This window comes from Coenobita brevimanus, chromosome 66 (genome assembly GCF_032717465.1).
Source record: "Coenobita brevimanus isolate Jiangsu-jjx chromosome 66, ASM3271746v2, whole genome shotgun sequence".
Lineage (NCBI taxonomy): Eukaryota > Metazoa > Arthropoda > Malacostraca > Decapoda > Coenobitidae > Coenobita > Coenobita brevimanus.
This window is the reverse complement of record NC_137019.1, coordinates 36,278,239-36,299,867: the sequence shown is the minus strand read 5'-3', so window position 1 is coordinate 36,299,867 and position 21,629 is coordinate 36,278,239. Positions and strand designations below refer to the sequence as shown.

Sequence of the window (21,629 nt, the reverse complement as noted above, 5' to 3'; positions counted from 1 at the left end):
AGAGAGGAGGAGGAGGAGGAGGAAGAGGAGGAGGAGATTGAAGGAGATGGACCCTCCAAAAGGTAGGCAGAAGTTCATTTATTATCTAGGATCAGTCCTTCCTGGGGTGATGTGGGAAGTGTGTGACAAGGAAGAAATGGGTAAAGATGGATGGGTAGATAGATGGATAGATGGATGGAGAGATAGACAGATAGACGAACTGGTAGACTGATAGATAAGTGGACAGATACAGATGGAGAGAGAGAGATAGATAGGGAGAGGTAGAGGTAAGAGGCATGTGACAGCGTTAATCTTGGGTAGAGGTAGACACATGCATACACACATACATGGAAAAGCACAAATAAACTTAATGAACAAATACAAAGGAGACAAATAACTATATATACATAAATATATGATGGCTGATGCAGAAATCTTTTTGTCACACATACTGGAATTGTCGTTATCTTAATACTGAACAAATTTAGGTTTTGACAAAATTACATAGAAAAAGTGCTCTCTCTCTCTCTCTCTCTCTCTCTCTCTCTCTCTCTCTCTCTCTCTCTCTCTCTCTCTCTCTCTCTCAGATCATGTCAGTGCTGTATTTATTGCACTTTTGCCCATATAAATCCCCATTGCAGTGGCTGTCGATTTATCAGCTTGTGTTCGAGTATATGTGAATTAAAATTATATACGGTTCCGTCCATTACTATTTTCCTTAATCCTACCCGAGAAAGACAGACAGAGGCTAACAGACAGAGATATCGCACAGACAAAGACAGTCAAACAAATGAGGTAAGCAGATAGACAGACAGAAGTAAAGACACACAAAAGCAGAGACACAGACACAGACAAAAGTAAATAAGAAGACAGAGGTACAAAAACAGATATACAAAGAAACGAATGAACTATAAAGACAGACAGATAGCCAGACAGACACAAAGACAGAAATAAAGAAACAGAGACAGATAAGGAACAGACAGGACAGACTAGGAATCTCAGAGCAAAAAGACGACCCAGAGAAAAATGTCTTTGACTTAAAAACGCGAAAGGTGTTGAAGTAAAGCAGTGAGGGAGGATGATGAGAGAGAGAGAGAGAGAGAGAGAGAGAGAGAGAGAGAGAGAGAGAGAGAGAGAGAGAGAGAGAGAGAGAGAGGAGGATGAGAGAGAGAGAGAGAGAGAGAGAGAGAGAGAGAGAGGGGAGGGTGAGAGAGAGAGAGAGAGAGAGAGAGAGAGAGAGAGAGAGAGAGAGAGAGAAATTAATGGAATTCGAGGGTAATCTGATCATGGGGTACTCAGTTTTTATGCCATGTGAGACATTAAGTAGAGGAGGCACGGAACGAGGTGATTAGGAGAAAGTGAGAGGAGTGAGTGAGCGAATGACGGGATGGAGTGATTTGAGAAAGAGAGAGAGAGAGAGAGAGAGAGAGAGAGAGAGACGGAAAGATAGATGGCTAGAAATATGAATTAATAGACAGACAAAATATGTAAGTGGGTAGATAGGAATATATATAATGATTCCATCCTTAGGTATATATATGTGCACTGAACAACTACCGATAAATCACACACTTCTGCACCAATCCAACACTGACACAGCCTTTACTGACCCTCTCACTCCATCTCCATTCCTCACACAAGCTTCATTGTCATCATAAAACCTCGTGAGTATGTTTTCGACTTTGAGCACAGACTTGATTGACTTCTGCTCCTGAAGGTCCAGCAGTTCGACGTGTTACACACTTGAACACGAACATGTCACTATTTTGGCACTAACACCCTCCGCCCTTTTTAAATAAATTCTGGGGCTGTCTGATTCAGGGCATGTGTGAATGCATTAGAGTAGGAATTTCTATGATGTGTTGATTAGTAAATTTTTTTCCCACCATATTTAGATCGATAACTTATATCCTGTCCCACTCTGAGATCGAACTCCCGTCATCTTAGACAAAAGACTACTTTTTTAACCATCTGACCACCCCTTCCTACCTTAAACATCATACATACGTAACAAATTCCATTCCTTCTCCTTGTTTACTGTCATATGCCATTTTCAGATCAATAAATACCATAATTATCTTGCATTTCTTCTCACTTTCTATCTCAACTATCTGCCCTACTGATAATATCTGATCCTCACATCTCCTACCATTCCTGAAACTGCCATACTTATCACTCACCAAATCCTCGTGACACCTTCCTTATCTTTCTCCATTACTAACTTTATAAATGCTTTACCCAGACTCTCCACAGACTTGTTCCATTGCAAGTTTTACACTCACTTCAGTTATCTTTACTTTATACAGGGGCTCACAGTTTCCGTCCGCCTCACCCGTAAAGCTCCACTCACAATTTTTTCTTGGCATATATCGCTCAAACAGATCACTGCTCTCACTCCACTGCATTTTATTATTTCTGCACATATTACATCCATTCCTAATACCTTCCGATACTTCAGTCTTTCCACAACACTCTTCTTTCTGTCTGTCACATTTTCCGGCATCACACCCCTTTTCTGCATTCCACCTAAATCAATCATGTTTACTACCGTTCTGCACTCGTCATGCCATCAGTTAGCCTTACAAAATATCCTTTCTGTCTGCTCCTTACTTTCCTTCTGTTCACTGATATTCTTCCACTCTAACCACACTCATTTTAACTTTTTTTTTTTTTCCATCCTCATTTATGTACCTCTTTCCAAAACATTATTCTTTTCTCAGCATAGCTAACATTTATTTAGGTTACTGGACCATCATTTACGTCATTCCTTTTTTCTTTTTGCTTATCTTTTCAAGTGTTTCTTACTGTCAGTGTATTTCCTCCTTCTTCCATCTGAATCCCCTTTTTTGCATCCACTCTAGCCTTTTCCTTCTCTTGTCTTGTACTGCTCTTTCTGCCGCCACATCCCACGAAGCTCTACCAACTGTACTTTGTTACCAACTTCTCCCTTTGCAACTCAACACAGCTCTGGCATTCCTAATAAAATACACGTCGATTTCACGGCACAAGTTTTCCAAGTCCATTTTCTGCCAGTTCACTGACACTAACTCCATCACGACCTTACGTTCACTAGCATCTGTCATAATTGTTCCTTAGCTTCTCCACTTCAGCCTTTTACTATGATTATTCTCTACCTTTATCCACCACTCTCTTCTCAGTTTCATATTGCTATCATATGTTCAAAGCTCCCCATCATCCTCTCACCACCTTCATGTCAACTGCATTCCCAAGCATCTTTCTCCCATACGTCTTAAATCAGTCAGTCTTCTTTCAATGCTCTCTCCAGTTTTTCTATGGCATTAATATTTGTGTGCCTCTTTGCGTTTAAAATATGTATTACTTCTGCATAACTTTCTTTCCTAACAAGTGGCCTTCAGTTGCCGGCCATTTTTGTTCTGCTCTGGCTCTCACAGCCACCCACTGCAGCGTTTACAGCGTCAGTGTCACCTTTCCCATTCAGTTCTCTCTCTCTCTCTCTCTCTCTCTCTCAAATCTAATTAAGTACACAGGGATTACGAGGGCAATATTCTTTCTCCTCTACCCCGAGGACTAGTTACAGTATAAGGTTACCATCCAGTGTAATAAATGATTTCCTGAGGAGAATTCATTTGATTTGTCATTCATGTGGAGAGAGAGAGAGAGAGAGAGAGAGAGAGAGAGAGAGAGAGAGAGAGAGAGAGAGAGAGAGAGAGAGGGGCAACCCCAGTGAGTATAAATGTGTGAAAAATACCAGCAATACAATGTCTCACACACACACACACACACACACACACACACACACACACACACACACACACACACACACACACACACACACACACACACACACACACACACATTAACCTTCTCAGTCTCCTATTCTCCCCTCTAAGCTAAATAAACTGGCCCTAAATTAGCTGGAATAAAATGGTAGAGTTATTCCGACCGTGGAAGGGTACATAAAAAAAGTAGTATCCTTCTCTGCCGCCTACACTCATGACTGAATAAATGTGTCTGGTGTTAGCTAAAGCTGTCCCAGTCTTGAGAGGGTTCATGGGGGCAGTATTAACACTCCTAGGCATTCATGATCCACTCTAGTTTATCATTGTTTGCTGGAATTAAATATAGAGTTGTCCCCACAAAGAGAGGGTTTAAATTCCACCTCCCACCATTAAAGTCTCATGCCTTATACTCAACGCCTCAACTCAAGGGTATTATATTCTTCGAGTCGAGTGCCTATTTGCATATTAACTCCTTCAACAAGAGACGTAATTGGAGGAGGTTATGTATTCACCCCAGTCTGTCTGTCTGTTGTTGTTTTTTTGTCCACAAGATATTTCCAGAAATTATAGATGGATTTTAATAAACGTTTGTGGATATGTGGATCATGGTTTAAGGAAGCGTTGATTAAATGCTGGTGACCTGAGTTGTCTTGTATGGGCGCTGGTGGAGGTATGAGCTCTCTGAGTGTGCTTCACTTGTTTTTATTCTGTTATTCATGTTTTTTTGTAAAATAATATTCTGTTATACATAAAATCTGGGGGGCTATATTATTTTATTATTATCATTATCATGATTATTACTGTTATATATTAATAATAATAATAATAATAATAATAATAATAATAATAAATGCCACATCCCTCTGGGAAGTTTTCTTGTTTTTGTCATTATTCTTATTCTTTCCGTCTAAGAAGTAAATGGCCATTAGTCGGAGGCTCTTTGGCCCGGAGCCTTCAAACTTTGTCAGGTTAATCACCCAGCTGGCGGCTTCTGGCCAAATATAACGGCAGTCCATCAACCGAATCACCAAATATTATTAAGAATGTAAAAAAAAAAAAAAAAAAAAAAAAAAAAAAAACTGATTCCGGGACGCTGTCTCAGACACCGCTTAAGCTAGCAAACTGAACTTAACTGCAGTATAGCCTTGGGGCGGTCTCATTGCGGAAAGGAGTATGATTCCAGTCAGCTGATTATTCTCTGAGATCGCCTGGAATAAAAAAAAAAAAACGGAAAAAAAAAAAGGAATTTTCGGATATTCCAGAAGTCACCTGATTTTCCATGAAGTATAAAAAACAGAGCCACCAAACTTTGTGAAATTATAGACTGTGATGACCTAAGGCGACATGCACCTGATCAGCAACCTTGACCTCAAGGTCCCTTTATAGTCCGGCTTCTAGTAGGAAATGGCTGTAGGAAGTTTTTCTTTATGAAAATTATTGTTCTTGGACAATTTTACGGTGTTCTAGTTATTATTATTATTATTATTATTATTATTATTATTATTAGTAGTAGTAGTAGTAGTAGTAGTAGTAGTAGTAGTAGTAGTAGTAGTAGTAGTAGTAGGAGGAGGAGGAGGAGGAGGAGGAATACAAAGAATACAAAGGAGTACAAAGAAAAACAAACAACAACAGAACTTATGGTCCTTTCGAGGCTGCTTGTTACAGGGTAGACTATGACCACGAGATCTAATTCTACATGCTGAAGGATAAGAACAGTCAAGCAAGAAGGCTCCCCCCACCTCCAAACTCCAGTTAAAACTGGCACGAAAAAGTGAGAAGGACCACCACGCAGCATGGAAAAACTGACATGGAAATTTTATAGGAAAGACTGAAAAGGAAAAGTTACAGTCTATAATACTTTATAAGCTATCTATTAGAGGATGATGATGATGATGATGATGATAATGATAAGTACTATTACTGCTCTTACTACTACTACTGCTAGTAGTAGTAGTAGCAGTAGTTGCAGAAACAGCAGCAGCAACAGCAGCAGCAGCAGCAGCAGCAGCAGTAGTAGTAGTAGTAGTAGTAGTAGTAATAGTTGTTGTTGTTGTTGTTGTTGTTGTTCTAGCCCCAGGTTCATCTGAAATGTGAACCCCATGGACTACAGGCTGAAGCTACCCTTCTCGTACAGTCCACCATCCTCCATTAAGGGGATCGGATAGGAGTTGTGGGACATTTGTATAACTGGACAGTGAGGCTGGCCGGGTATAACGGTGCTACCACGTGAAGGCATCCGTCACCACCACCACAGGAAGGGTTACAGCAGATGCAGCCTTCATTAACACCTTCACTAATAGATGTATTTATTTTTTAGGTAAGACATAATAATGGAAAACACATACTTGGAATGAAGAGGCTTATTTCTTGAGATATTTCTGTTCTGGTTAGGTGTGCTCCTTCACTACCTATCTGTTGGCCAGCTGTTGTCTATCCTTGTCTTTTTCTTTCGCCCATCATTCTTTTTTATGAAGCAAAATCATAATCACCAACATCATCATCATCATCATCACCATCATTATCCTCTTTTCAATGCTCTCTCTCTCTCTCTCTCTCTCTCTCTCTCTCTCTCTCTCTCTCTCTCTCTTCCTCCTCGACACTTTCCCACTCCTTATCTCCTCCTCCTCCTCCTCCTCTTCGACTCTTTAATATTCCGCCTCATTTTCTTCCCCCATTCTTCCTCACCTCCTCCTCCCTCTCTCGCCCTCCTCCCCCTCCTCCATGACCCTACCCGTCTCCCTCCTACCGAAAGCTTCACCTCGAGGTTTTATCGTCTCCTCAAGGCAGTTCCCTCGAAGAAAAAAAATAAAAATCTCAGACTCAAACTTGCAGCGCCATAAACATTACGGGTCATTGCCGTCTCTGGCCACTCCTTCACCCCTCCCCCAGGCCCGGGATGTCTTAGTTATTTTATTAGTGTTATTATACGATTATTTCCTTCGACCTGGGAGAGAGGTTTTGTACTGAAGAGGTTATTTAAGGTTTCTTCCAGCCGCTTGGATTCAATAAGTGTCCCCTAAACTGAATGTAAGTCTATATGGTAGCATAATTACTACTGCAACTACTACTACTACTTATAATAATAATAATAATAATAATAATAATAATAATAATAATAATAATAATAATAAAATACACCTAATAAAGAGACAAACATAAACATAAGAATAAGAAACAAACATAATAATAATAATAATAATAATAATAATAATAATAATACACTGAATATAGAGACGAACATAAATATAAGAATAAGAAACAAACATAATAATAAAAATAATAATAATAATAATAATAGTAATAATAATAATCCATCCATCCATCCATCATCCAATCCTATGCCGCTCCACGAGGAGTGCAGGAGCTCAGGGCTAGGTAAGTTGGTCCTGACATATAAGATGAAAGTGAATAATAATAATAATAATAATAATACCGACTTTAAAAGGCAAACATTTTGACTACGATACTTCCTTTGTTAAGCCAACTAAGATCACTCTATGGCAAGGGTGTACACAGGATTTGTTAACCCTTCCACGGCTCAGATAACCCCCTGTTTTATTCCGATTATGACCACATGATTTTATGCAACTGGGAGTGAATACAGTATTATTATTATTATTATTATTATTATTATTATTATTACTGGTAGAGGTGGCGGTAACAGAGGTAGTAGTAGTAGTAGCAGCAGCAGCAGCAGCAGCAGCAGCAGCAGCAGCAGCAGCAGCAGTAGTAGTAGTAGTAGTAGTAGTAGTAGTAGTGGGAAGAGAAGGAGGAAGAGAAGGAAGAGTGGTATTTTTCCTATTTTTTTAGACAGCTATATTCATTATAACTGACTGCTAATCCTGTCACCATTAACTCTCGCATGGTCGAGACAGCTCTAAATGTTGTTGTGTTGTTGTTGTTGTTGTTGCTTAATGGGAAACCGACTGGCCGAGCAAGCAAGCAATTTCCCATATGGGGCCATCTCAAAGGCTCCCTGCGCCTCTGATGTTGTGCCTGCATCTTAGTGTGGCGTATGTATTACAGTGCAAGGTACAGTGCAAAGTCAGTGCTTCGTTATGTGTGTAACGTTGCGTGGGCCTACGAGTATTCTGTAGGGGCGTCGCGTGTCGCCTATGACTCCACCCTGTCAAAATATAAACTGGTAACTGAGGTGGGTCGGGTGGTCCTGATTTAAGCCTAACAAGATGTTCTCGACCAACTCTTTTTAAGGATGTTTATGATGGGTGATGTCTGGAGGGAGGTGGGAGTTGTAGTAAAATGTTCTGATCGAGGTGTTGAATTGTCTTGGATGTGTGTGTGTGTGTGTGTGTGTGTGTGTGTGTGTGTGTGTGTGTGTGTGTGTGTGTGTGTGTGTGTGTGTGTGTGTGTGTGTGTGTGTGTGTGTGTGTGTGTGTGTGTGTGTGTGTGTGTGTGTGTGTGTGTGTGTGTGTGTGTGTGTGTGTGTGTGTGTGTGTGTGTGTGTGTGTGTGTGTGTGTGTGTGTGTGTGTGTGTGTGTGTGTGTGTGTGTGTGTGTGTGTGTGTGTGTGTGTGTGTGTGTGTGTGTGTGTGTGTGTGTGTGTGTGTGTGTGTGTGTGTGTGTGTGTGTGTGTGTGTGTGTGTGTGTGTGTGTGTGTGTGTGTGTGTGTGTGTGTGTGTGTGTGTGTGTGTGTGTGTGTGTGTGTGTGTGTGTGTGTGTGTGTGTGTGTGTGTGTGTGTGTGTGTGTGTGTGTGTGTGTGTGTGTGTGTGTGTGTGTGTGTGTGTGTGTGTGTGTGTGTGTGTGTGTGTGTGTGTGTGTGTGTGTGTGTGTGTGTGTGTGTGTGTGTGTGTGTGTGTGTGTGTGTGTGTGTGTGTGTGTGTGTGTGTGTGTGTGTGTGTGTGTGTGTGTGTGTGTGTGTGTGTGTGTGTGTGTGTGTGTGTGTGTGTGTGTGTGTGTGTGTGTGTGTGTGTGTGTGTGTTCCTTGCTTGCCAATGCTGGAATATCTGGAGGGGGGACTTTGTTGTAGAGGGCTGGTAATGAGGGTGTAGTGATGTTTTGTGTCTAGTTGTGTTGCTTGGCTTTGTTATATAATGAAGAGTGTTGTGTGTTAGCACAGACTGCTGCGCGCCATTGAGTGCTTCTCATATCATATTTTCCAATATAGAGAACTTTAGCTTCAAAGGGTAAGTGAGCTGTGTGATACATGAAGTGTACCTTTGTATGGTCTGCAAGGTGTCGTAGTGCGTGTTTGATGTGTGTTTCCCGAGGCCTGTTCCCGTAAGTGTCCTGAGTGTGTTAAGCCTGGTGGTGCACAGACTCTTGATGCATTGTACATGGTCCCTGAAGTCGTGTCCAGTGTCACATGTTACTCCAGGGATCTTAGTGGAGAGTGTGTGTGGCATAGGTATGTTGTTACCGTGGTGTACCTGTGCTTATGTCTGGTGATGGTGATTAGTGTGGTGGTGGGCTAGGCTGGAGTGACTGTCAGTCTGTTGTCCTTAACCCTTGCCTAAAACGTGCTGAGGTAGTCTTGTTGCAGTGTGTAGGTTGTGTCTGCAGTGTGGTGTGTGGTTATTATGATAATGTCACCAGCAATAAGGGAAGGTTTGTGGGAAGTTGAGGTGTGGGAACATCATGCATGTGCAGGCTGAAACGTGTAGGTGTAAGAAAGGAGCCCCGTGGGGCACCGCTGGGGAAGTTTTATGTTCATGATGAATTGCCATGAAGTGAAACATATACCTGTTTGTCTGATAAGCAGATGGCAAGACAAAGTTTGGTGTTGTTCTCCAGGTTTGTGTTATAGTGTTTGGTGATTAGTTTTCGTCAAGGGATAGCATCAAAGGTTTGACTTATATACGCCTGTTGTTGTAAGGAAAGAATGTTGTGCAGGTCCCACATAACTGATGCCGTCAGACGCGTGTTGATTTGGAGTTGGTTAGTTAGGTGTTTGTGGAGTGTAGGGCACTAAAGCCATATTGAAAGGAGTTAGGGGGATGAGAGGTGTGATTTTGTTTAAATTTAGGCGTTCTATTTTAGTGCTGGAAATTTAGCTCTTTTTCCCCTAGATCCAGAGGTGTTAAGCTCCATTTACGGGCATTATCTAACCTTCAGGCTAAAGCTGCCCTCCTCCTATAACCCAACATCCTCCTTTAGGGGGATAGGGAGGAGGTCAGGAAAGTTTGAATAACAGGAAAGTAGAGCCACCGGATAAATCGGTGCCACCACCTGAAGGCGTCCGTCTCCAGCACACGCTCGGAGTGAAAGGGTTAAATAAGAGGCACTTGGGAGAGTACTTATTCATCAACCTCCTTAGGACCGAATCGGTTAAGGAAATTCCCAAACACTTCTTCGGTAGCGATTTATTCTGTTACACCTAACCTTTAAATCTTATGCTATTTATATCTGTTTAATATCGAGATGCTCAACAAACAGAATAAAACAGATTTCTAACGTGCTATGTGTGGAGATAAATTGATGAGAGAGAGAGAGAGAGAGAGAGAGAGAGAGAGTCTTAAGTGTTGGGGTTAATTACTATCGATTTAAGTTGCATGTTGTGACTCAGAATTGAAACTATATTGATCTGGGGCTGTGGTGTTGTTGTTTCTTGCAACAGACTAATTGAGGTCCTTGTCTGTCTGTCTGTCTGTCTATCTGTCTTGTGTATCTGTCTGTCTGTCTCTGGCGACGTAGGCAGTGCGACCAACCCGTTAACGACGTATTGTGTATGCCTGTCAGGCCTCATAAAAGTGATATAGACGCTCACAAATCCTGCTGAAATGTACGCTGCTTTCCCTCCAACCCCCCCCCCTCCCTCTCTCTCTCTCTCTCTCTTGGTTTTCTATCATCATCATCATATTGAATTACGCTCCACAGTTATAGTTTTCTCTGTAACCAATAGCCTCGAGAGACCATTAAGTCTGTTGCTGTTTGCATTCCTTTGTATTCCATCCATATCTGTCTCTATCTATCTATTGATATATATCTTTTTATCTATATATATCTGCATTTCCTTCCCTCAGTCTGTATCTTCCTACTTCGTTCTGCTTCTCCTCTCTTCCCTCTGCCCCTCCCTCTCTGCACACTTCCTTTCCTTACTGTTTACTTCTTTCCTTCCCTCCCGTTTTACCGCCATTCTTCTTCTGGACGTATTTCCCTTCCCTTCGTCCTGCCCTCTGCACCTCCCTCCCTTCCTACAATGTTTACATTCATTCTGTCTCAATTTACCCTTCACTCCTTCCTTTCCCATTCCCTCCCCTTTCTCCCTTTGCACCCCCTTCTATCCTCCTCTACCCACCTCTCTCTCTCTCTCTCTCTCTCTCTGACTACTACATTTCTCCAGCTCTCTTTTTCTTTACCTACGTCCCTCCACATCTTCTTCCCTTCCTTCCCTGTCATCAGTCTGTCTTTTCTCGCCACCCACAACACAGGCTCAAGATACAGACAGCCTATCTATGTACAGTCAAAAGGAAAAGTTCACCACACTCCCCACTTAGCACTGTATCCTGCCTTCCACGTTTCTCATTCCTCCCAGAACGTTAAGAGAATATCGCTTCCTCTCATACCCTTTTGTTGCGTCATTCTATACCCTCACATAACAATATATCACGCAGCACCTCCCAACACCACACCAGGAAGAGAGGGGTCTGGAACTTCTGATTTTGATTGTACATAGTGTTATTTTCCCCTAGTGAGAGAGAGAGAGAGAGAGAGAGAGAGTACAAATTTTTCAAGCTTTACAGAGAAATTTTCCTTTTTTTTTTTTTTTTCATTGGTGCATGGTAGTCCTTCCTAATTTTCCTACCGGCTATAGTTTGAGCGATTGGTGGGTGGGGTGAGAGCCTTCTTCCTTTGCTATCTTTACTTCAAATTAATAGAACAGATAGTCATTTTATCCAATAGTAAATATGCTCCTCCGCCAACCAATATCTCTCTCTCACTCTCTCTCTCTCTTCCCCTCGAAACTCCTTGAGCCTTCCCTTGCTTCTCCAGTCTTTACTCCCAACTTTCTCTTCCTTATTCCTTTAGCTGCCTGTGTCAGTAAGTTCCCTCAAATTCAAGTTCATCTTTTTATTCTTTTTCTCCTTGTCGATCTTCTTTTTCTTCTCTTTCTTTTTCCTTTTCTTCTGCATTTTCTTCTTCTCTGCCTTTAATCTTTCCTTTCAATATATCTATTTTTTCACTTTTTTTTTTACTATACTCTCTCCCCCTCTAGCTCTCAATTCGTTCTCAGTATACCCTTCTTCCTTTCTCCTTCCCTCTCTCTCCCTGTCTCCTCTTTCTCTTCCCTCTTCTCTCCCCATATGTCTGACTGACTTGTCTGGCTGTGTCTGCCTATCTGTCCAGCTGTTTTCTTTTCCTGTTTTGTGTCGCACTGAGAGGCAAATGTCTTGCTTTGTCATTTTCAGGACCACCAACTCTATCAGTGGCAGAAGTTGCAGTAGTACCACCAGTCTTCATTTATTGATTGAAAAGACTGCCATTGTGTTGTAAAAAATGTTGCACAAAAACTTCCAAACCACACATAGATTTTTTTTTTCTGTTTTTTTCTGCCGTATCACCTGACTACTCGACCACCATCTGGCATCCCATGGTTCACTGATATCCCCTCCCTTGGCCTGATGCGTCTGTTTTTTATGTGAAGTCTAGAGGGAGGAAGCCCATCAGATCCACAGTGTATGAGCGTCTGGGTGTAACCACGTGCTCAGCAACTCCAGGAGATGGCCAAGAATTTGTTGGACATGGTTCCTGGGGTCACGAACATGAGGTGGAATTGGCTTGATGGTATCACTTCTGCCATGTGGTTTAAGAATCTTGGAAGAGTATTCCTGTGTAAGTGCAAGAACATGTGTGAGACAGCCGTCCAGAAGAGATTTCACTGTAGTTACATGAGGTTCTCATCTGAAAGCTGAAGGAAGGCCTAAATCATGCCCTACTTCATCCCCAGCCAATTATTTTGATAATTTTGGAATTACATATTTTTAAAAATCTCATCCGTCAAGATGACCTCTGCTGATGTCCTGACATTGGCCACTGATGATGTCGTCAGCAGCCAACCATCAAGAAACATTTACCGATTCAACTCTCTCTTCAGCTAAGATGACTGTCACTACCCTCAAAAATTGGAGAAGACCTTGGAGCAACAGACAGATTAAGAGGTACGACGCTAAACGTACAGTGTACACTTTTCTGGTCCATTTGAGACGTCAGAAACTTATAAAATTTTGGATAGACTGGAACATGTCAGCAAGTCACTGCGGCGTTGATGGTTGACAAACATGTGCAAAATTTCAAAGGAAGCACCTCTAAGCAGAAGGTTCCGTAGTCCCCTCACCACTGTGATTCCATAAGGGGTGCTTAATATACCCTGAGGTGTATTGCACTGTGCCATTCTACACTTATCTGTCAATCCTCCTGGCCACATTACCTTAAACAGGGATGGCCCGGGGAGTATGTCACTGGGGGGGGGGGGGTAAGGACAATTTTGACCAACTTGATCTGTTTGGCGTTACGGTTTGACCAACTAAATAGATATAAATAAACCATATTAATGACCCCCCCCCCTCCTTGCCACCGTTCCATGGGTGAAGGGGGTCCAGGTCCAGTCACCTTGATTAATTACCGTTTGGTACTTGATTTTGGCTTAGATTGTTCCCCTGACAGGAAGGAAAGTAGAGTATTCTGTATTTAGTCCTCTCTCTCTCTCTCTCTCTCTCTCTCTCTCTCTCTCTCTCTCTCTCTCTCTCTCTCTCTCTATGTAAAATAAAGGAGAGTGTTTGTATGTTTGTTACCTATAAACTCGGCACCCTTAGGGTCTTCCCCCACATATGATACATATTCTGAATCAGCATGATCCAGGGAGTGTTTTGGTATATAATATATTAGGATTCATTGTATGTTAAAGTTACATTAGGTATATTGGCCGAATGCCCAATCAGCCCTCCGCAGGAGCTAGCCGAAAAAGTCTGCCCGGAGGGTGGACCTTTTCGTCTAAAATATGTATGAAGAAAAATGTATGGTATGTAAAAAATATATATATATATATATATTTTGTCCTCTTGGAGACCTCTCCTTTTATGTAAAAAAAAAAGTCTCCACTCTCCATTTTTGACCAACTCAGTAATTTTTTGACCAACTCAGAACACACACTGGGGGGGTGACCCCCACCCCCACCCCGGTCGGGCCATCCCTGACCTTGAAGTTATTGCTACCTACACCCCAATGGGTCAAGGTGCGGGAATACTGAAGGAAGCATCATGTATGTGGTCTCATAACTTTTAGACCTGCAATGACGTGGTGGCTATAAGGCCTCCTTCTTGAGTTGCATGTCACTAAGTATTTTTTGGAGTCCACTGAAGTCGGTCAAGTGCCGGGTCACAGACGGAGTATGACCTGGGCCAAATGAGACCATTCACAACCTGTGGGTGCGAATGAATCTATTAAGAACACTGAGATAAACTACTGGCCTGTCCTTGGCGGAGGTTTGTTTAGGAAGTGCGACCAGGAATAACAAAATGACTCTGTTTGCCGTCTTTTCCATGACTCTTTCTCCAGCGTATGCCTCATTATGTTTGTTCACATTGTGGGATATCTGTATGATACTGTGGTGGAGTAGGATGAGGTATGGCCGTCACAGCCAGGACCAAGCGAATCCCCACCTGACACCGTTACTAATGTCATTAAAGCTGGCCAGGCATCGAACAAGCCAGAGAGGATGCCCCACACTGAACATCATTTACAGTAGTTCCTGCACTGTTGCATCGTTCATTATGGGAAGCATCTAGGAGACACCTCTGGATACAAAGGAGTTCCACTTCCTGTTTTCATCAATTTCAAGTTTTCTAGGGATGGCAAAATGACTTCTTCTTCCGAGGACTCCAGTTCTTAGAGGAAGAAGGAAGAAAAGAAGGAGGAGGAAGAAGAAGAAGAAGAAGAAGAAGAAGAAGAAGAAGAAGAAGGAGGAGGAGGAGGAGGAGGAGGAGGAGGAGGAGGAGGAGGAGGAGGAGGAGGAGGAGGAGGAGGAGGAGGAGGAGGAGGAGGAGGAGGAGGAGGATTACACAGGAAAGCAAACAGCAACAGACCTTATGGTCCTTTCGAGGCTGCTTGTTAGAGAAAACTATGACTACAAGATCTAACTCTACATGCTGAAGGATAAGGATAGTAAAGCAAGAAGGCTCCCCCCACCACCAAACCCTCCAGGAAAAAGTGAGAAAACCACCATGCAGCATGGAAAAACTGACATGGAAATTTTATAGGAAACACTGGAAAGGAAAAGGCACATTCTATAATACTTTATCTATAAGCTACCCGATAGAGTAACCTGAAAGAGAAAGTAAACAAATAAAATAATAGTCACGGCATGACATTATAAACCGGTACATTGAGTTAATGGGAAGTCTGTGGACATAACGTGGAAGCTACACACTGCACAGTGTGGATGTTTAGGGGTGGTGCAGCAGCCTTGCCTGGCGCTTTTAAGGTAGGCAGCAGTCAATCAGGCCCTAGCTCCGTTTGCTCCACTGAGACAAGGAACTCCCCCATGTGGGACAGTACACAAGTTTCATCCTGAAGCAGTGACCCCTGGTACATTAAAAAAATCCCGATGGTGGTCACTTGACTAACATGGACCCTCAGTGATCCACAGCCCATCACAGGTCGAAAGTAAGAGTAGTGACCGTTAACTCAGGGTTATCTGTGGAGATCCTAATCTGTGCTTATATTGCTTTCTTTGCATTGGGGAGATTGAAAAATATATAAGACGGGTGTCTTAGATAAAAGGGGACTGCACAGTGCACAGTGTGGATGTGCAATGCACAGAGTGGATGTTTAGGGGTGGTGCAGCAACCTTCCCTGGCGCTTTTTAGGTAGGCAGCAGTCAATCAGGCAATAGCTCCGTTCACTCCACTAAGACAAGGAACTCTCCCATGTGGGACAAGTACACAAGTTTCATCCTGAAGCAGTGACCCCTGGTACATTAAAAAAATCCCGATGGTGGTCACTTGACTAACAGGGACCCTCAGTGATCCACATCCCATCCCGGGTCGAGAGTAAGAGTAGTGACCGTTAACTCAGGGTTGTCTGTGCAGATCCTAATCTGTGCTTACTGTATATTACCTCATTTGCTTTGGGTAAATCGAAAAACGTATAATGACGTGACGTGACGCTATGTTAAGTTTACGGGGTGTTCTGCAGACACGAGGGGACAGCACAGTGTGGATGTTTAGGGGTGGTGCGGCAGCCTTGCCTGGCGCTTTTAAGGTAGGCAGCAGTCAATCAGGCCCTAGCTCCGTTCACTCCACTGAGACAGGGAACTCTCCCATGTGGGACAAGTACACAAGTTTCATTCTGAAGCAGTGACCCCTGGTACATTAAAAAAATCCCGATGGTGGTCACTTGACTAACACGGACCCTCAGTGATCCACAGCCCATCACAGGTCGAAAGTATGAGTAGTGACCGTTAACTCAGGATTATCTGTGCAGATCCTAATCTGTGCTTATATTGCTTTCTTTGCACTGAATAAATTGAAAATGTATAATATCGTGACGCAACACTATGTACGGGTACATTGTTTACGGGGTGTCTTGTAGACTAAAGGGGCATGAACTTACATGTACCGTAGCTATAAACGCAAGTTATTCAGACAGAAAAAGAGTCAGCTGAGGATTCTCGTGCAAATACTTGTCTAATTTGTTTTTGAATGTCTCAATTGAGATACTGTTCACGGTATCTGTGGGTAATCTGTTCCAGATATTTACAACTCTGTTAAAGAAGAAGTATTTTGCTTCGTGGGATTGGAATCGCTTTCCCACAATTTTGCAGCCATTACTTCTGGTTTGACTCGACCGGTCTATATCAAAATATTTATTCATGTCTAAGTTGTCATATCCCTTCATGATTTTGAAAACTTCAATAAGGTCCCCTCTTAACCTGCGCTTCGTTAGGCTAAATAATTTAAGTTCTTCAAGGCGTTCCTCATATGGTTTGTTTCTAAGTCGTGGTATCATTTTTGTGATTCTTCGCTGAATTTTCTCTAATTTTTCAATATCCTTTCTGTAGTACGGAGACCAGAATTGCACACAATACTCAAGATGGGGGCGCACTAGCGAGTTGTGCAAGGCAGGAGGAGGAGGAGAAGAAGAAGAAGAAGAAGACAAAGACGGAAGGAGAAGGAGAAGAGAAGAAAGATGAAGAGTGCCTGGAGGTAATTAAGGGCGTATGCACAATCTTGGGAAATAGAGTACAGGCAGTGGCTGTGATGTGTATCGCTGAGGGTTCCAAAGCTATGCAGGCATGTAGATCCTCTTCACCAATCAGCTGCTGCAGGAAGGAGGGCTGTCTGATGAGGCCATGGTGGACCTCCCTAGTATGGGCTGTAAAGGCGTTCACCTGAAGGCCGGGATGTGTTCCAGTCACCTTTTCCTAGGACGGGATGCACCAGGGAGGTAAAGACAGTGAACAGGGCCTCCATCAAACCCATTAGGCAATTAGAGAGGTGTTCCATGTTAGTTGTTTTATTGCGATATATATATTATTTATGCAGTCTATACTGATGCTAAAAAGATGGAAATACATGAAAAAGAAAATATTAGCCTGTAATAATGCGGATTTCTGTCGCTAAGGGACAAGACATAGAAAGCCTCCTAAAACAACGAGAATAGGGATTTTTGCCTCAGTTTGCATACCAATTAAGTTTAGCATGTGATACGTTAATATTTCCTCTGCAGGCTATGTGTGGTGTCTGTGACGATGGGAAAAGAATAATAATGTTCAATATGCAAAATAAATGGTTAAGGAAAAGGTGTTAGGGAGTATCCTTAACCAAAAATATAAAATAAAATAAACACCCTAGTGAAACCTTGAACCTTTTCCTGCTTTCTTTCATTTCTTCTTCAGTCTTGTCTTTCACCGTCATTCCTATATATCTTGCTATTCTTTTTATTATAGTTACCATATTTATCCATGACTATTATTTTTTCTTTTTCAATTTTGCTACTGCCAGAGGGTTTTATTGAATTTGGTAGCAGGCTTCTCGTACTAAAAGAGTTGGGTACAGTCCTCCATTTTTCTCTATAATGTTCTGGTCTGATCTCTCTTCTGAGACTTGGAAGATCAATACAGCCGTAAAATTCTTTGAAACTCTCACTCCTCTTTTTCCAGTCTCCTCCTCACCCTTCCCTGCCTGTCTGTCTGTCTGTCTGTCTGTCTCGCTGTTTGTCTGTCTATTTCTCTCTCTCTCTCTCTCTCTCACACACACACACACACACACACACACACACACACACACACACACACACACACACACACACACACACACACACACACACACATCTTCACTTCCTTCTTCCTTCCTCTCCCTTTCTTTACTTCTTTTAGCTCACTCCGTTCCTCACAAATTTTCATTTTCCAAGCCAGTGTAACTTCCCTTTTTATATCTTCCAGTTCAGTGACGTCTTTTCCAGTCTTCTTTTTATTATCTTAGTACAGACATATCGTAATAATGGAGTTAGAAACAGTCTTTAATAATTCTTCAATAAACCAGTTTTTACATTCCATCTGCATTGAAATCTTCCCAGCGAGTAATAAAATGGAAAGAGTGGTTTTTCTCCGACCCGGAAATCTGATTTGCAATAAAACAATTTACCCCCTCCCCCCAAAAAAAAGGTTAGCAACATGTAAGCAACGTAAAAAATTCTCATGAATATTATGAATCTTTATTCTTGTAGATTTTGTAATATTGGTCATTCTCAATTTAGCAATGCTTTTGTTTAGCGAACTGACTTTTGCAGTTTTATGTAACTGTAAAAACTCAGGGCATAGATGAGCTTGTAGTGTAGTAAATTAAGAAAATTATGAACGAATATTTTAACACACAGTTATCAGCTAACGTCAGAATTCGCCTAATCAGACACTTAGACAAACACCATCACCTACCACATCAGGGAATCTCCGAAGACAAGTGAACCTAACTCAGCACAGCTCAGCACGACTCAACCCACCTATCCAGTCCTACTTAGCGTAAATAACCTAACCAAATCAACCCGCATCAACTGAATTCAAGTCAGACCAAAGCAGACTGACAACCTACTCAATCCAATTTAATCCAGTCCAGATGAACCCAATCTAGCGAAGCACAAACCAGTCTAATCCGACATAATCAAGTTTAGACCAATTCAAGGCAACTTAATATAATTTATTGTGACCTAACCGGGACTAACCTACCTAAACACAATCCACTTCAAGTCAACCCAGAGTAACTTAGCCTGACATGAGCCAGTCTAACCAAAGTCCGCCTTAACCAAATTAAACCAAACGTACACACTCAAAAAAGTATCGTTACAGAGGGGTTCGATGAGTTTCATGCTGAACAGTCCAGCTGTCTCGGTAGGGTTGGAGGAAGGTTGTTATCAAACGTTTCATTCGTGGTGTTAGTTTGTATCGCGCAGAAGGTGTAACGATACTTTTTTGAGTGTGTGTACCTTAATCTGACCTAAACAAACATAACCTAACCAAACCAAACCTAACTTAACCAAACCTAACCTACCCTAACCTAACCCAGTCCGTCTAATGTTTAACCTAGTTGCAATCAGTCCCCCAAGACCACATGTAACTCAACTCAGGCCAACTTTATACCAACCTCAAGCAAGTGCAACCCAACCAATCTAATATACTATAGCACTAGCCGTGCGTGTGTGTGTATTTTGGGCAGCCGAAACTACACATTCAAATCGCATCAAAATGGGCAAAAAATCGCAAAAAATTCACTTATGTGAAAAAACTTGGTTCCATCACAGTTGAAAAACTTTAACAACAGTATATTTAATGAGCGATCACATTTTGACCAAAAAACGCCGCTCCCGGTGCCCGGCACAGGATCTCCGTAGTATTTTTTGTACAAATAAAATATACTACAGCAATAGCCGTGTGTCTACAGTATGTGTGTATTTTGGACTTGCGTTCGGACAATTTGGGTTCCATTCCCGAAGCTGCAAATAACACGAACAATTGGTTAGCTGCAAAAAATGCAAGTGACAACATTACACTAGAACAGCACATGGACGCGAGAGCCCTCCGCAGGAGCAGCACTTGTCGAAACTATAATCTGTTTGGTTGACCTGTGCAGCTGAGATGCATGGGCCGAGTAGGGTGTGTTTGAATCGCGGCTGCTGATTGACTGCCGATTATTTAAATCTACACCTCTTCTTATGTAAACTACCTTCAATACAATCTGCCAGATTAAATATGGAATAATTTCTGAGGCTGAAGAGGTCAAAACTAGCTTTAAAAGTTTACTGTCATCAAAGAAAATTAAAGTTGTTTATAAAGTTTCATAAAACGATGAGTGACGTCAGAAATAAATTATCCACCCACGGTGTACTATACATCCACGTCCGTATGTTGCACTATATCCACGCACGGTGTACAAGCACGTCCGCATGTTGCGCTATAATATCCACCCATGGTGTACACGTACGTCCGCATGTTGCACAACAATACATGCCTGCATTTACTTCAGTGACATCATTGGCGGCCAATCAGCAGCCGCGTATCAAACACACCCTACTTGCCGCATACAGCTCAGCTGCACAGGTTAGTCAAATAGACTATAATCAATGAAACACACAGCAGTCATGATCACCATCACCATCATCATAATCATCATCATTATCCTCCTTCTTCGTCTCCTTCTCCTCCTCCTCCTCCTCCTCATCATCATCATCATCATCATCATCATCATAATTATCATCATTATCATCATCACCTCTTTTCCCATTCAAGGATGAGATAGGGAATGCCCAGAGAATACGAAAAAGTCCAAGATAGGAAGACCTAATCAAATCCAAGTCCAATTAAATGAACCACTCTCACTCACCATTCAAGTCCCGTTACCATGACTCCGCCTCGCAACATCCACACTTTTGCTACTTAAATTACAACCATACCACACTTCTCAATCCAGCACTTACCACGTCAATAATACTGTGAAGGGAGACGCCAAATACGACCGATAGCGCCTCTGAGGAGTTCCTGGCGGGTCGTACTGAGGGGTCGTAGTTGGCCATGAGGTAGCGGGTGAGGCGGTACTCCTGCTCATCACCCAACGCTGCAAGGAAGAAGAAGAAGAGTTAGTGGGGGGGGGGGGAGAGAGAGAGAGAGAGAGAGAGAGAGAGAGAGAGAGAGAGAGACAGACAGACAGACAGACAGACAAACAGAGACAGAAATAGAGACTATTAATCTTTTAATTTTAACCTGACCTAAAATTGCCAAGCTTCCGTCTTGAAAGCTGAGATGCAGCGAAAGATTAACAACAGCATATGATGCTAGTCACGAAGAAAATGCCAAGGAAGGGATATAGAGCCATAGCACTATGTTTTTCCTCCTCTGAACTACGTGAAATAGGCTGCAAAAGGACGAAAATCTGGAGAGAGCTAAAGTTTGAAAAATTTATATATACAAAGGTGGATAAAGTGGAGCGAAAAAGAGGTTGGAGGAGGAGAAGAGAGAGAAACGAGGGAGTTTGTAGTGGTGAAAGAAACGAGGAGTGGTTAGCAGAGGTGAGAGAAGAGATGCAGAGAGAAAAGACACGAAAGGTTTGTGAGGGAAGAAGGTAAAAGAAGTGTGGGGGAGAGGGGCAGTTTTGGGGAAAAAAAGGGGGGGGGGAGGAGAAAGATTCAGGGTGGTAGAGAAAGATGGAAAAAGAGGAAGAAGGGATAGCTGTGATGACGAGAAAAGATGGAGAAAAAGTCAGCGGTGGAGACAGAGGAGGGGCAGGAGAGGTGGGGAAGAAGGATGATTGAAGTTCAGTCGTTTGTGGTGGAGAAAAAGACGGAGTTGATGATTTGAGAAGGAGGAAAGGTACAAGTTAGTGGGTGAGAAAGAAGGGATGGGACTAGTGTTTTTGTTTATGGATGCAGCGAGAGGGAACTGGGAAA

General features: G+C 42.3%; 1 protein-coding gene across 1 annotated transcript in view; it reads right to left on the bottom strand.

The window, feature by feature from the left end:
• The window catches only part of LOC145405241 (neuronal acetylcholine receptor subunit alpha-10-like), a 91,550-nt gene extending 70,758 nt beyond the window's left edge, over positions 1-20,792 (bottom strand). The window contains exon 1 of the mRNA XM_080276662.1: positions 20,664-20,792. Coding sequence (XP_080132788.1) covers positions 20,664-20,759 — 96 coding nt within the window. The 5' untranslated portion in view covers positions 20,760-20,792. The remainder of the gene's footprint in view (positions 1-20,663) is intronic.
• Positions 20,793-21,629: the final 837 nt, after the last annotated feature.